The sequence below is a fragment of the Numenius arquata genome, chromosome 3 (assembly GCF_964106895.1).
Source record: "Numenius arquata chromosome 3, bNumArq3.hap1.1, whole genome shotgun sequence".
Taxonomy (NCBI): Eukaryota; Metazoa; Chordata; class Aves; order Charadriiformes; family Scolopacidae; genus Numenius; species Numenius arquata.
Genome location: NC_133578.1, coordinates 65752360 through 65765982, shown reverse-complemented (window position 1 = coordinate 65765982; position 13623 = coordinate 65752360). Strand labels below are relative to the sequence as shown.

At 41.5% G+C, this 13623-nt stretch overlaps 1 protein-coding gene across 12 annotated transcripts in view; it reads left to right on the top strand.

Moving 5' to 3' along the window:
* MTSS1 (MTSS I-BAR domain containing 1) overlaps nucleotides 1–13623 on the top strand; it is a 127524-nt gene that overhangs the window by 103129 nt on the left and 10772 nt on the right. For 8 of the 12 annotated variants that reach the window (XM_074146036.1, XM_074146046.1, XM_074146044.1 and 5 more), the window contains 4 exons: nucleotides 3466–3623; nucleotides 4895–5002; nucleotides 5907–6004; nucleotides 8034–8244. In XM_074146036.1, coding sequence (XP_074002137.1) covers nucleotides 3466–3623; nucleotides 4895–5002; nucleotides 5907–6004; nucleotides 8034–8244 — 575 coding nt within the window. The remainder of the gene's footprint in view (nucleotides 1–3465; nucleotides 3624–4894; nucleotides 5003–5906; nucleotides 6005–8033; nucleotides 8245–13623) is intronic. The other 4 variants (XM_074146045.1, XM_074146037.1, XM_074146042.1 and 1 more) reach the window with 1 other exon arrangement.

Sequence of the window (13623 nt, the reverse complement as noted above, 5' to 3'; positions counted from 1 at the left end):
TGAAGAAGTCAGTCCACAACTTCTGCTTCTGCATTTTTGCCCCTCTCTGCAACACCAGAGCTCCACTTTGAGAAAGGCTGGATCTGAATTTCTTCTTGGTTTTCAGATTGTTGTCTTGTTCTTCCGAGTGCAACCGGACGTGCTCTGCAGAGCCATCCCTACATCATGTTCATGTCTGGCTGGTTCCAGACCAGAGACCTGTCATTACATTTGGTGCTTTTGACCATTTCTAATGCTGATTGCTTTGGTGGGTCATTCAAACCTGTCTGCAGCTGGGGCAGGAGTGTCCTTCCAGGTGCACTTTTACAGCTGCTCTGTGATGAGACTGTTCTGGAACAGGATCTGTCATTACGATAGTTGTGTTGGTTTGGAAACATTTCCGAACGGGTAAACCTAAAGGCCAGAGAACATGGACTGGAGAGAATAGTCAGTTCCTGATGTTCCTTATGAAAGTGTGCCTCGTGTCCACATCAAAAATAGTGCAATCAGTTATCAGAGAAGCCATAGTGACCTTCCCCTCATAATTCAAAGGGGAAAAGAACTGAATTGCTCTCCAGTGGTCAATGTTCCCTTTTGAGATAAGCAGTGGATCCAAACTAGCAGAGACCCAAGGCAGGTGATGAGCAGGGGTGATCAGCAGTTGGCTGTCACGTTCTCAGTGTCCCCTGGTTGTAGTAGTGCTGTGGAGAGGCTGTGCTCTGCTCTGCTTAGTGAGGGAAACTGGATAAATTGGGCAGAGATCTGGTCCCTCAAAGTGCTGAGCTGTCTGAGTGCTGTGGGAGGCAGCTGGCGGTTCAGGGAGTGGGAAGAGTTATGCCTGATTTCAGAAGACTTGCTAGATTGATGTCTGTGTTATGGAGCTTTCAGAGGATGTTAATAAAGCTTTCCTGCTCCTAAAAGATGAGTTGCAAGGAGACATCGGGAGAGAGCTGTATTCATGCCATGTAAACATCTGACTTCAGAACCTCATCTAAATGACTCGCCTGAGCTTGTTTCCTGCTCTGAATTACACCCTACACAGCCTGTGTGTTTTCACTGACTGCAGAGGTGGCCAAGAGCCATAGCATAAAAATGGGTCTGTGGAAGTAGCGGTGAGGAGAGGGTATGTCTGTTAATGTCCTGACTCAGCTCAGGGAATAAAATGGAAACTTTGTAGAGGTACAGAGGGTGTTGGAGAACGATTCAGTTTTACGCGTGCTTTTGCCAAAGGGTTAAAATACACAGCTTGAACGTTATCCTGATAACTTCGATGAACTGAGGGAGTTACACAGGTGTAAACGAGGTTTATTTTTGCCCCATGTTTTGGGTGCTCTGTTGCTCCGGTCCATGGTGTGCGGCTCTGTGAGGTCTGTGTAAATTACCAAAATTCACTATATTTGAACCCACTTTATCAATGGAGTCCAGTTGCTTTCTAAGCGTGTGTCTTCTCACTGCGTAGGCACATGCATTTAACAAGGATTTACTGTTTTAAGTACATGATCATATGGTGGAGCAGCTGAACGTTTACAGCAGTTCTCCAGAGCTGAACTAATGAGTGTGTGATTTAGTTCGCAACTAATATATTTTGTGTTTGGTACATCCACACTAGTGAACCAGTACCTAGGTTTAAACAATGTGAGATTATTTCACCTGCTGTAATTTCCAGGCAGCTCTCAAAATAAGGAGTCTGAGTAATAATGCAAGTCTCCATTCCAGGAATTCGAAAGACATTCCAGAGAAATATAGGATGTTTAATCGCTGCATCTGATAGCAAAGTAGAGTATGGGGAAGGGGCTGAAATGTACAGACTGGTCTTCAAGCAGAAGGGCCCAGTTTGTCTCCTAAGTGACAAGAAGGCACAGGACCTTCAGGGAGTTGTCAGAAACTCTTCTATTGCTTGTTTCTGGCAGATGCTAATTTTGAGAGGAAGCAGGTGACTGCAACTTCACTGTGAGTTATTTTTGAAATTACATACTTCCAAAACAGTTTTATGACCACATTGCACTGGTCTGCCTGATTTAGGGGGTCAGACACTGGATATTCCTGCTGGCAGTTTGGTGCCCAGATGGCCTTGGTGGTGGCTGGTGTTGGACCGCGCATGATTCGTCAAGGATCCATCGCAGAGCTCTGCTTGTGGGTGTCCAGTTTTATCTGGACCACGTCTAACTCTGTACAGAGGAGATTTGGATATATCCAGTCTGTGATGCCTCTAAGCCAATGTGATCCTCTTTGCTTCCATCGCTGCTCTCTTTCCTGCGGCTCTGGCTGTGCATTAGTGCGGGGGAGCTGATGACTTCACCTCGCTCTGGAGTATTGAAGAAATACATATGATGATAAGGCAAAGGTTTTCCTTTGTAACTCTGACCTTGATTCATCTGCATTGTGTGCTACACACATCAGGAGACTTTTTTCTTCCTCTTGCTCGTAGCTTTAAATTCTCCGTGCAGAAAGGTTATTGTCCATAAAAATTGATTTTGGGTAACTGCTTGTAACTCACCCACCATTTTTCCATGTTGTCTTCCTGGTATTTAGCAACAATGGCATGAATATGTACCTGGATACTTAATTTGCATGTGATGGTATTCCTGGGAGATTTGAGACAATTTTACACAACTGAGGTTCTTTAGAATGTTTATGGGTGTAAGCTGCATGAAAACACCTTGCAACTGCACGTCGTTGACTCAGTAATACTATGGCTGAGCAGCAGCTCTTCATTCCTAGGGGAATAATTTTTTGGCATGATGCAGAGTAAGCAGTTGGTGCAGAATAAGATGCTTAACTGTCACGGAAAGTTTTGGTATTATGAGTTGACTGTAACTAACACTGAAGTTTTTTGATTGCAAAACATTGGATATTTTTTATTTCCGTAGACAAATACTGGAAATTAACATGCATTTGAGATGTTGATACTTTTTTTTTTCTTTTGGACTTTGGAACAAAGAAAACTGTTTTAGCCATTGCTTGTGTAGAGTACTTGAAACCAGTGGTCCAAGGATTAGTAACATGTTCCTAATATCTATCATCTCATATAGGAGATTTATTCAATCCTTTAGTGACTCTACAAAGTTGTCATTGGGATCTTGCTCAACACAGAAGTAGGAAGGAAGAAGAATATACCTGGGGTTAGTGATTAACATCCTTCCAATTAGTAAGCTATTGATTTTCAGCAAGGATGATGGGAAAGATTTACACAGCTTACACTTTGAGAAGATCCTTATGTAAAATGCTGTCTTTGTCTTATTGAAACTTTTTGAGTTGAGATGGATTTCCATTCTATGCAAAAGGAAAAATAATAAATGCTATCAAATGCTTGAATTAATTGGGGGGAAAAAAAAAGCCTTACTAATTTGAATTAAGGGAAGATGCTGATTGAGACTTGAATTGCAAAAGCACAATCTGGCAGCAGTGCTGGCTGAAAATAAGGTCATCCTCTATGGAGATCCACAGTTTTGACGAAATGTACTCTTGATTGTTTCCTGCATACAGGACGGGGTGACATTCAGCCCCAGTTGGATAGTGCTTTACAAGATGTCAATGATAAGTACCTGCTGCTTGAAGAAACAGAGAAGCAAGCTGTCAGAAAAGCTCTGATCGAGGAGCGTGGTCGATTCTGTACCTTCATCTCGATGCTGCGACCCGTGATAGTAAGAGCTCTCTGGTTTAAGTCTGTACAATTCACAAACTGGATGAGTGGCCAAAAGCCTCTAAAAAGAGTAGTTTGTTATATCTTAGGAATGAATCTTTAGAGCCATAAAAACTAGCCTACATCTCTGTCTAGGAAGTGGCGAGAGTTGGACTCTTTTTTGTAGGCATCTGGAGTAGTTCAGAAATCGAGGGCACTGAATGCTTTCAAGGTGACTAATGGGAAAACAACAGGCACAAAGACTTAAGGGGGCTTGAGTTCCCAATGCATAGCGACCTGAGACATTGCTAATGCATTTTTTTCTACAGCTTTTTTTCTTAAAATCACATTTTAATATAAATCTTCCTTACTCCTACTCTAGTGCTAGGACTGATAAATGTTTCAAGACCTCCCCTGTGTATATAATGACATTATCTGACAGATTGCAGGCTGCTTCCATGCAGTTTTCTGGCAGCTCTTTTCCTCCTACATGACAGCTTTTTCAGTTCATTGAAAAGGTTTAAGTATATTTTCATAATCTCAGGTTGTCTGAAGCCCGGCGATGAATCGTTTGTGGCTTTGTGCAAGCATGATGCATTTCTGAAGGGTCTCCAGCGCACTGGGAAAATGTTCCCAATGCTTGTTTACAAAGAGCATCAGTCTCAACAGAAAACTATGGTTAGAGGAGTGGGGGGGTGATGGCTGAGCAGGAGGAGGTGAATTACAGACTCGGAGGACCTGGATGAAATTACCATGGTAGCTGAGGCATTACTATGGTAACTTACGGTGCAGGAATCCTCTGAATTAGGTGTTGATGTATCTGGAGCCTGAATGAATCATAGATGCATTAATGCTTTGTGCCTGTATAGTGCCTTTATTTCTAAGTTTCTAAAAACTAGCAAAAAGTATGAGTTTAACACCTGTTTAGGTTCAAGGTTAAAATCCTTAGGGCACATTTGTGAGTATACATAGAAGAGCTAAATCTTTTCCAAACACATCAAAAATGACACTGTTTTGCTGAAGATGTCACAAAAAGAAGGCTGAGACATATTCATGAGAGAAAGGATTTCCGGGCCTCAGAACTTACAGCAATGTTAAAGTAGTTATAAAACTCTAAATTAATATTTCCAGTCCTATTTCATAAGTAGTGATTGCTTAATGGGAAAAGAAAAAAGCAGCTCTTGCTGAGCATTCCCACAGTCATCAGTAAAAAGAAAAAGGTCATGTATTGTGTTACGGGTCTGATTTTTAAAACCTAGGCTGTGATTAGCCTCGCTCTTCTGTTTTTTTCAGGAAGAAGAAATATCAATGCTAGGAGAAATAACCCATTTACAAACCATATCAGATGATCTGAAAAGTCTCACCATGGACCCACACAAATTGCCATCTTCAAGTGAACAGGTTAGTTCTTGTCACCCAGAAAACATTTTTTTTGTAGCTTGTACTGGTTTTCCTTTTGTGTTATAAGGACTATTGACTACTAGCATTTAGTAGCTTAATGTTATGTTTTGTAGGTGCTTCACTGCAGCAAGGTAATTTTTAACATGAGTGGTTTTAAACATTTTATATTGAAGTACCAACTGAGTGCTCCTGAAGTATTTGGTGAGACCAGTGTGAAGTGGTAGCAGTAGCACTTTGAAGTATATGAAGATGCCCAGTTTCTGCTGAGGGTACATGAGGAACGATTGTCGTCGTCTTGCCCTACATTTGAGCGTCCCTGTCTTTATGTGGTTGCGAGATTGCTGGGATTAGATGGCTTGATGTAGTCTTAACATTTGAACATTTTTCCATGCTGTCCTTAAAATGCATAGGAACATGTGTATCACTAAGTGACTCCAAGCCTGCTGTGTGAACTCAGTTTTCTTGTCGTACATTATCATTGACCTGGAAGCATAAAGAAGGGAGGCTCTGCTGTGGTTGAATATTGGATCTTCGATTAATTTTTTGAAAATGTGACGGTTTTTAAACTCTAAGGCTATAATAGTTTTTTAAGGAAAAAAATCCAAACCAAAATAGGTTACAGCATGGATAAAATAAATCTCCAGTTTTACTTTTTAAAGATTTTTCCATTCAGGTCTGAATTTTCCTTCTGTGATAGCAGCCTTAGTGTTGAAGTGTGATAGTTCCTGGAAAGCCAAGCATGAAGCTGGCTCTCCTCTTTAACATACACAGTGTAATTCTGGATTGGGTCAATTGGCATTGAAAGTTTGTAGTGGTGATGAATGTTGTATAACAAGCAGGTGCTTTCTGTTAATAAGGGAAAAATATTTCCTTGTCCTTGATGCGATTGATTATCTTTCATCAGGTAATTTTAGATTTGAAAGGTTCTGATTACAGCTGGTCTTATCAGACTCCTCCATCCTCTCCCAGTACTACAATGTCCAGAAAATCTAGTGTTTGCAGGTAAGTAGACGGGTTATACTTAATTTGAACCTGTTTGGGGGCAAAGGGAGGCAAGTTCAGACTGTGGTATGGATTTGTATGCATACTTAAATCTTAAATAACAACTCTTAATGAAATCAATCCCTCATGGTCTATATCCGTTTAAGTGTGTGACTGAGAATATTAAAAAGGATGGGCATGACTGAACAACTTTTGAACTCAAGACAACTTGAAGATGCTTTTGATTCAGTTCTCTTGAATCCATTTCAGATCAAAGAGCAGACTGTACTGATCTAAGCTCTGAGATTGTTCATTCATAATTTCCTTTTCTGTTTTTCATGTGATGACTTTTTAGATTATTCTAAGTAGCTGTTACTAATCAGTAAGTTAAACCGTTTGAAAAGGAAAAACATCCTTGGCAATTGCCTTATCAGTCTGGTAGATGGAAATGCTTTTTTGATACAACTTTTTTTGACTGTTTAATGCTGTCTAATGCTGTCCTGAAAAATATGTTGAAACACTGGATTCTGTCTATGCTTTCTCCATTAAAACTGTTTTCTCTCAGAAAACAGTTTATTAGCATGTTGCCCCCATACCCTGGTGTCTACATTTACTCTTTCCTTTTGCTGAAAAGGAAGATATCCTATTGTGTATTCTGCTCAACACCTTTCTAGCTGCTCTCAAATTGTTACCTTTTAGTTTGCTTTATGAATAATGTCCCACAGGTTCCCTGTGTATGAGCAAAGTTACCTATAGCATGTCAGAGCAAGTGAACATGACTTCCTCTATGTACTTACTTGTTCTCTGCATGCAGATATATATAAAAAAAACTTCAGTACTTTTATATATATGTGTGAAAATATGCATATTTAGAGCAACGAGCACAGGCTTAAAGATGCAATATCCTGAAGCTGTAAAAGAAAATGGCAAAAAAAAAGCACCCCAAAATTCCATCATCTCTTCCTAATCAACCTCATCTTTTTGTGTGGTGAAACCTGTATGGCAACAGACTGTTATGTATGGGTAGAATAAGGCAGAGCTCGTCTTCCCCTGCTCCAAGCTGACTCGTACATCTTGTGTGTGACGTGGAATTTGTGAGCAGGAGGTGCAGCCCTCGCCCACGTATCCTTTAGAGCCATCCCTTCAGCTAGTCGGTGGGCCGTGCCAGCAAAGGTAGGAAGCTACCTTCAGAGGGATGCATCCTGCTAGTCCTGCTTAGCCACCCCAACTGGCAACTTCAAAGGCTCCCACATTGCAGCTGGCATGTCGTTGCTGTCATTCATGGGTGCTGGAAATTAAAAATCAATCTCTTTGTTTGAGAAATCAAATAAAATTTTTTTTCATGGATATTAATTCAGGATATTTAATTCTCTGATCGTCTTTCTTACCAACTAAAGCTACATACCCAGAGGCTTGACTTCACTCAATAGGCCATCACATGCATTTTTTCTGGTATAAAGCCTTCATGCGAGCAAAACTTGTCCCAGGTGCTCTGAAGCACAGGGGTTCTGGTGATGCTTTCAAAAGCCTGACAGGCTGGCCTGCTGACTGACTGCAACAGCACGCCTGAAGGCAGACTTTTAGATGAAGTGTGATGCCTTTGGGCCCCCTGCTAGAGATCCCATTGAAAATTTGGGCCACAGTGCAAGAGCAACAAGGTGTAAGTCAGGAATAGGAGAGCACCGTCAGCAGACATGTTTTGTGCAAGTGCTGTGCAAATGGTAGAGGGGGCATGTAGCAATCCCTTCATCCCTAACCTGACTTTGAAGTGGTTACAGAATTGGATCTTTTGAGTAAATTCAAGGTTAAAATGCCATTTTCTCTCTGGACGTCAGGGATACTGCAGCTGCTTACAGTTCTTTACTGATATATATGTGCATATATATATATATTTAAATTTAATTTGTCGACATTTTTTCTTTCCGGTTTATGCTGCCTGTTGCTAGAGACATGTGGAATGTTAATTGTACTGTATATGGGTCTCTCCCCACCCCGCCCTTGTGTCTTTTCCTCTCCCCTTTCCTTTCTTTGTTCCTTTTGTCTCTCACAGCAGTCTGAACAGCGTTAACAGTAGTGATTCCCGGTCCAGTGGCTCGCACTCGCACTCACCTAGTTCACACTATCGCTATCGCAGCTCCAATCTGCCTCAGCAGGCACCCATGAGGCTGTCCAGTGTGTCCTCCCATGATTCTGGATTCATGTCCCAGGATGCTTTCCAGTCCAAATCGCCATCCCCCATGCCACCAGAAGCACCTAACCAGGTACGTGCAAGCATGAGAACAAAAACCTGAGCGTGAGCTGCACTCTGTAACTTGGCTCACTTTTCACAAAAAAGGTTCTGGTGTGGTTTTGAGGGATCTTGGAGTCAGGTTAAACCCTGAGGGTAAAGTTTGTCTCGCTGCACTTCATCCGTCTAAAAGTTGGGCCTCTAGCTGGAGTGATTCATGCTGCTTTTGCAGTTGGCACTGAAGAAAGGGATGAGTCACCCTCAAAGGATTTGGTTTTCACTCTGGCCCTAGAGGGAGCCTAGATGCCTAACTTTTAGATACATATACAGATGAGAAAGAGCAAGAGGTCCTACCTTACAAGAGGGAAAAAATACTCGCTGACCCACTGAGGTTACCAGTCAATATCCTGCACAGACTGCAAGGTGTTAATATCTGGTGGCTGTTTACTGTTTAATGGACAAATCACAGTGCCAGAACAGCCTTCTCACCAGCCTTCTCACAGCCTGGTGTTGATACTGGTGGCTTTGGCAGCAGGGAGACGACCTTTATTCCTCCCATTCAAAGGGCCTGCAGTACTCAAAATGCCATTAGCAGTATCAGATGGAATTGGTTTTGCCATGTTTGTGGCATCCTTTTCTGTGGATAGGCTTGCTCTTTTTGACTCTCAGTTGAGCACCTTGCAGAAATAAGGTTTCTGCATGAAAATGAGAGGTATTTTTAATTCTTTATGGAACTCCTAAGTGAGCGTTTGTCTAGTCATATAGGATAACGTCCCAAACCTGGTCAAGCTAAGAGGATTTCACTGTAAATATAATCACTTTTCCTGAGCATTTTTTGGTCTGCAGAAGGAAGTTGCTGCTTTATTTGTTAATGGCATCATTCCTATAACAGCTAGCTGGCCACCTGCAGGCAGAGGTTTGCATGCCTCCATGGCATGTATCTTCCAGCACCTGAATTCTTTTTTCTGTTTTGGGCTTTTTTTAACAAATCATACGTCAAATGCAATATTTTTTAAACAAGGCTGAATTGCCATCTCACGTTATAAATCCCATCATAAATCTTTGTTGCAAACTGAAGTGGACCTAATATCCTGTTGTTGAGTATCACTTACTTGTAACACACCCTGAGGTCACTGGAGAAGCTTGTCCTTTAGTTTAATAAATGTAGTTGCAATTCTTTTCACGTGTTGGGGAGTAGATGGTTTTGTAGGCAATGATAATTTTAATCCTCACAGTCAGCAAGCAGCCAACGACTTCAGTGTCAGCAGTTACCAAGTGTCACCTGAACACTTAGGCTACTCCTAGACCACATTTGTTAGCACACAGACCCTTACTTTTTTGCAGAACATTTAGTAAGAAGCACCCCTGGTGAAATTTTTAGGGTATCGTTCACAACACTGGTTCATTTAGGCTTGGAACATGTTCTCAAGGGAAGCCCAACAGTTTTTTAATATATTTACCTCTTTCATTTTAATAGAAATGTTTTCTTTTCAAATGAATACATCTTCTGCACTGTCCCCAGTCTGGACATATCAGCATTTTTTTATAGATGACATCCTGAAGAACTTTGTCCACACTAATAAAATGAATGTTTTGTTTAGATTGGCTATGGCTAACCTAAGTGAAATGCAAAAAAGTAAATGAGCAATAATAAAGTAAACTGGAATAGTGACAAGGTAAGGAAGTTGACTTTTAAGATACGTACCTCAGTTATACATGCTGGCATCATCTTTGGTTTTCATAGTATCCACTGCACCCGCATAAGAGGGCGGTAATCTACATGATGATGCTGTGTTTGCAGATGAAGATGTAACTTTGCAATTGCCCTTAGCATGGAAAAAACCCAACACCTCCCTTTGCAAGTTCCCCTGTTAAGCAGGGGGGAGAACTTAGGCCGGTATCAGCTGGCGGAACATCTTAAATTTGATGGGAGTCACGCTGATTGACACCAGCTAAGTTCCTACGCTTTCACTTCATTTGAGAAACTGTCCATAAAGTTGCAAACTGACCCCAGCATCACTTGAGCTATTCGTGAGCTGTAGAAGGCTGCAGCAGTGTGGCGTTGACAAGCGTAGTGTGTTGGTATAACAAGTAGGTATGTGCTCTGTATGTCTCTAGTTCTGTATACCTTTACGCAGAGGAAAAGGTAACAGATCATTGCCTGGCCGCTTCATCTTTGCTTCAGTGTCTTGCTTTGTATGTTCAGCACTAAGTAAAATGTGTGTGTTGTGCTGACAGATAATTGTGATCGTGAGCTTACCGAGAAGCTGTTCAATTTACAGCGTTATTTCATGTTGTGTGTCTCTAACCTAACTGACAGATCTTCCTTGTGGTGGTGTGCTTTTGAGGCTCGGTGGTGGGTGGGGAGAAGCAGCGGTAGCGGCTGCTGACTGTTTCGAAAACACTGATGTCATTGTTTCTGGTAGTGACACCGAGACAGCAGAAAAGCAAGCTCTGGAATCAACAAAGGAAATTAAAAGCTATATATCTTGCACAGGTGGACACTTTGCTGATGTTTGCTAGCTACATGCTGTGGCATCTACTGGCAGCAGTAGATTTGAAGGCAGCAAAACCATTTTCTTTTAATAATGCATTTTTAAAAAAATTAGAAGGAAGCTACATAAAATTCCCATATTACAGGAATGAGACTGTATGAGCTATGTGAAGCTTTTATGCTCTCACCTAGGTTTTAGACAAGCAAGTGTCACTGAAAATTAAACTGAATATATTCGAAACCATGGATGGGGAAAAAAAAAGTCAAACAAGGAGTAAGTAGAGATTTAAACAAAATAACGGACTATGCCAGAAGAGAGATGACTGGCAAAATGAAGTTCTTTTAAGCCTATAGTTGCTGAGCAATAAGTCTTTACAGTTACCACACTCTGAATAGTCTTCTAGGAAAAAAGAGTGATTATAAAACCAGACTCTGCCCTTACACGGGTTTCGTACAATCTCTTCTCTGCAGCGTCGCTGTTAAGATCACTGGGAGTGAAAGTGTTAGCCTGTAACAGATAGCTGTACATGTGGAAAGGTCGTTGTAAAATGTTTTAATCTTAATTAAGCAAGTGCATTTGGGTATAGCTGAACAGCTGGAAAAGCATCACAGGTCTCTTTCTGGAGCTTCTCTAAATGCCAGACTTGAGGTCAGCCGTGGCCAGCATTGTCCATGGAATGTACCGAAACCACGTAAAGCCCTTCTGACAGACCTGCTGCTGGGAGCACAGAGTAGGTCTTGGATCAACACTGGACGTGGCTGGTGTTGCTAAACCCACACATTGCTCTATGGAGTAGACAAACTGAGATCTGGCAGTACCTGCGATGAAGCAATATGGTAGTCGTACGGTTATGTTTGATGTAGGGGGATAATAATAGAAGCATCCTCTGGACTTGGAGTGAACACACACAGAGGAAGCAATTACAGAGTCAGATTTTAGAGGCTGCTTATGACTTCGTGGGGATGAAAGCAAGGGGAGAGAAAAGAAGCAGATGAAGATTAAAAAAACCGTTGATGTGCTGTCAAGCAGCAGAGGACTCAGGCTTTATTGTTAGAATATTCTGGAAATTGCTTTCCCTAAACAGCGGAGGGAAACTGAATGTGAACTTGCCTCTGCATGTACAGATTAGCAGGCTGGAAAGATCCTGCTTTGGGGGAGACTTCATTGCTTGAAATAGTTTGAAGTTAGAATAGGGAAAATATATTGTTACAACTGTTCAGTTTTCCATGTAAATTAAGAAATGCTTCCAAATCAGACCTTAAAAAAAAATCAAAACCAAAAAACCCCAAAGGAACTGAAACGCATCTGTAAATTATCACCACGTATTTGTTTCTCCTAACCTTCCTTAAGTTGTTTCCCTACAGTTTGTTCCTGACTAGAAAAAAGGGTTCAGTAGAGACGTGTTCCAGAAAGTGAGACAAATTGAGGAGGTGACCTTGAGTCACTATCCGAAGCTTTTTGAAAGGTCTTCCAATGACTGTAGAAGGACATTGGACCAAGCTCTTCATTAGGATTTGGTCTCCTGGGAAACCCTTGCCCAAGAACCTCTGTTGAGTAGTTGAGGAAGGGAAGGGGTTAAGAAAACAATGCTATATTTGAATGTAAGATGTAGCAAACAAAGCATGCAAGTAATCTAAGGTAACTGCAGTCCTCTTATAGGTTAGTAGGACAACAGATGGAAAATATAATCATACAGTCCAGTAGCCCAAAATACAGCTTTTTATATCCTTGCTGGAATTCATACATAGCACACCAAGCAGCGGGACACTATCCAAGAACAAGCCGTAGCACAATGTCAGAGAGACCAGATACCAAGCTACTGCGTATAAAGTATCTTTGAGGAACTGGTTGTCTCTTTGCAGAGCACGGTTTTAGCTTTCTGCTGATGCTGTTAGCTTTAAGCTTTTTGGCAGAAGAGGTGGTTTGAGAGCGGAGCAGAAAATCACCATTATCGCAGCTGTGGGAAAATAAAATAAATCTCCCAGGGTTAAAACAGCTAAAATGAAAGAGTTAATTTTAAAAATGGTTCAAACTAAACAATCATTTTAAAAAGGGATCAACTAAAATAAGTTGAAAAAATCCCATAATCAAGTTTCTCACTCCACGGGAGGTGGAGTAGGAATTTCCGTGCTCGATGTTTGCCCATGCGTGTGCTCCCAGGGGCACGTGTACCGGTGGGTGTGTGGATGGAACAAGCACTCAGAAGTTTGGAGACTTTTTGCCCAAGCAGTAACTATGCATTTTCTGGTTTCAACCCCTGGTGTACTTTCTGCTAAGAGATGAAGGGTGGTCTGTGCTTCCCACACCCAGGTTCAGCCAGTCAGGACCGTTTCTGCAGTCTGATCTGAGCCTACTGCTGCCTGCGTTTTCTTTACACTTCTCCTTCAGGAGTTCAGTGTCATTCTGCTGCCTTCTCCATCATTTTCTCACTGTTGTAATCGTTTTTTAGCAAGACCAGAGGCTCCCCTGCCCTGTGCCATGCAAGTTTCTCAAGACAAGGAGACCCTGTTCTCCTACCACCACCCCTTGCATTTCCTTCAACTACCAAGGTGTTTTCCCCATGGCATCTTGGTTTATCCTTTGTCCAGCTTTGCCTGTTGAAAACGGCCAAGCTGAGTTAGTGGGAGAGTCCTTGCTTTCATCTTTCTTTCACCTTGGAGTCACTTTATTGCAAAAATAAGCTCACCACTTACAATCATTTTTCCCCATACACCAAATAAATTGAACAATTCTTTGCATCTTCAGAATTTACATTTTTGGCTTTTTTCCATCTAGTTGCTACATGCAGCTTTATTGCTAATAAACATTTATAACCTATTTCTACCAATGCTTGACATAACCTTTTGAAGTTTCTGGCTCGTAAAAAGGGATAGTCTATTGGCTGTAAACTCCAAATTCTCACTTGTTATCATCAGGGC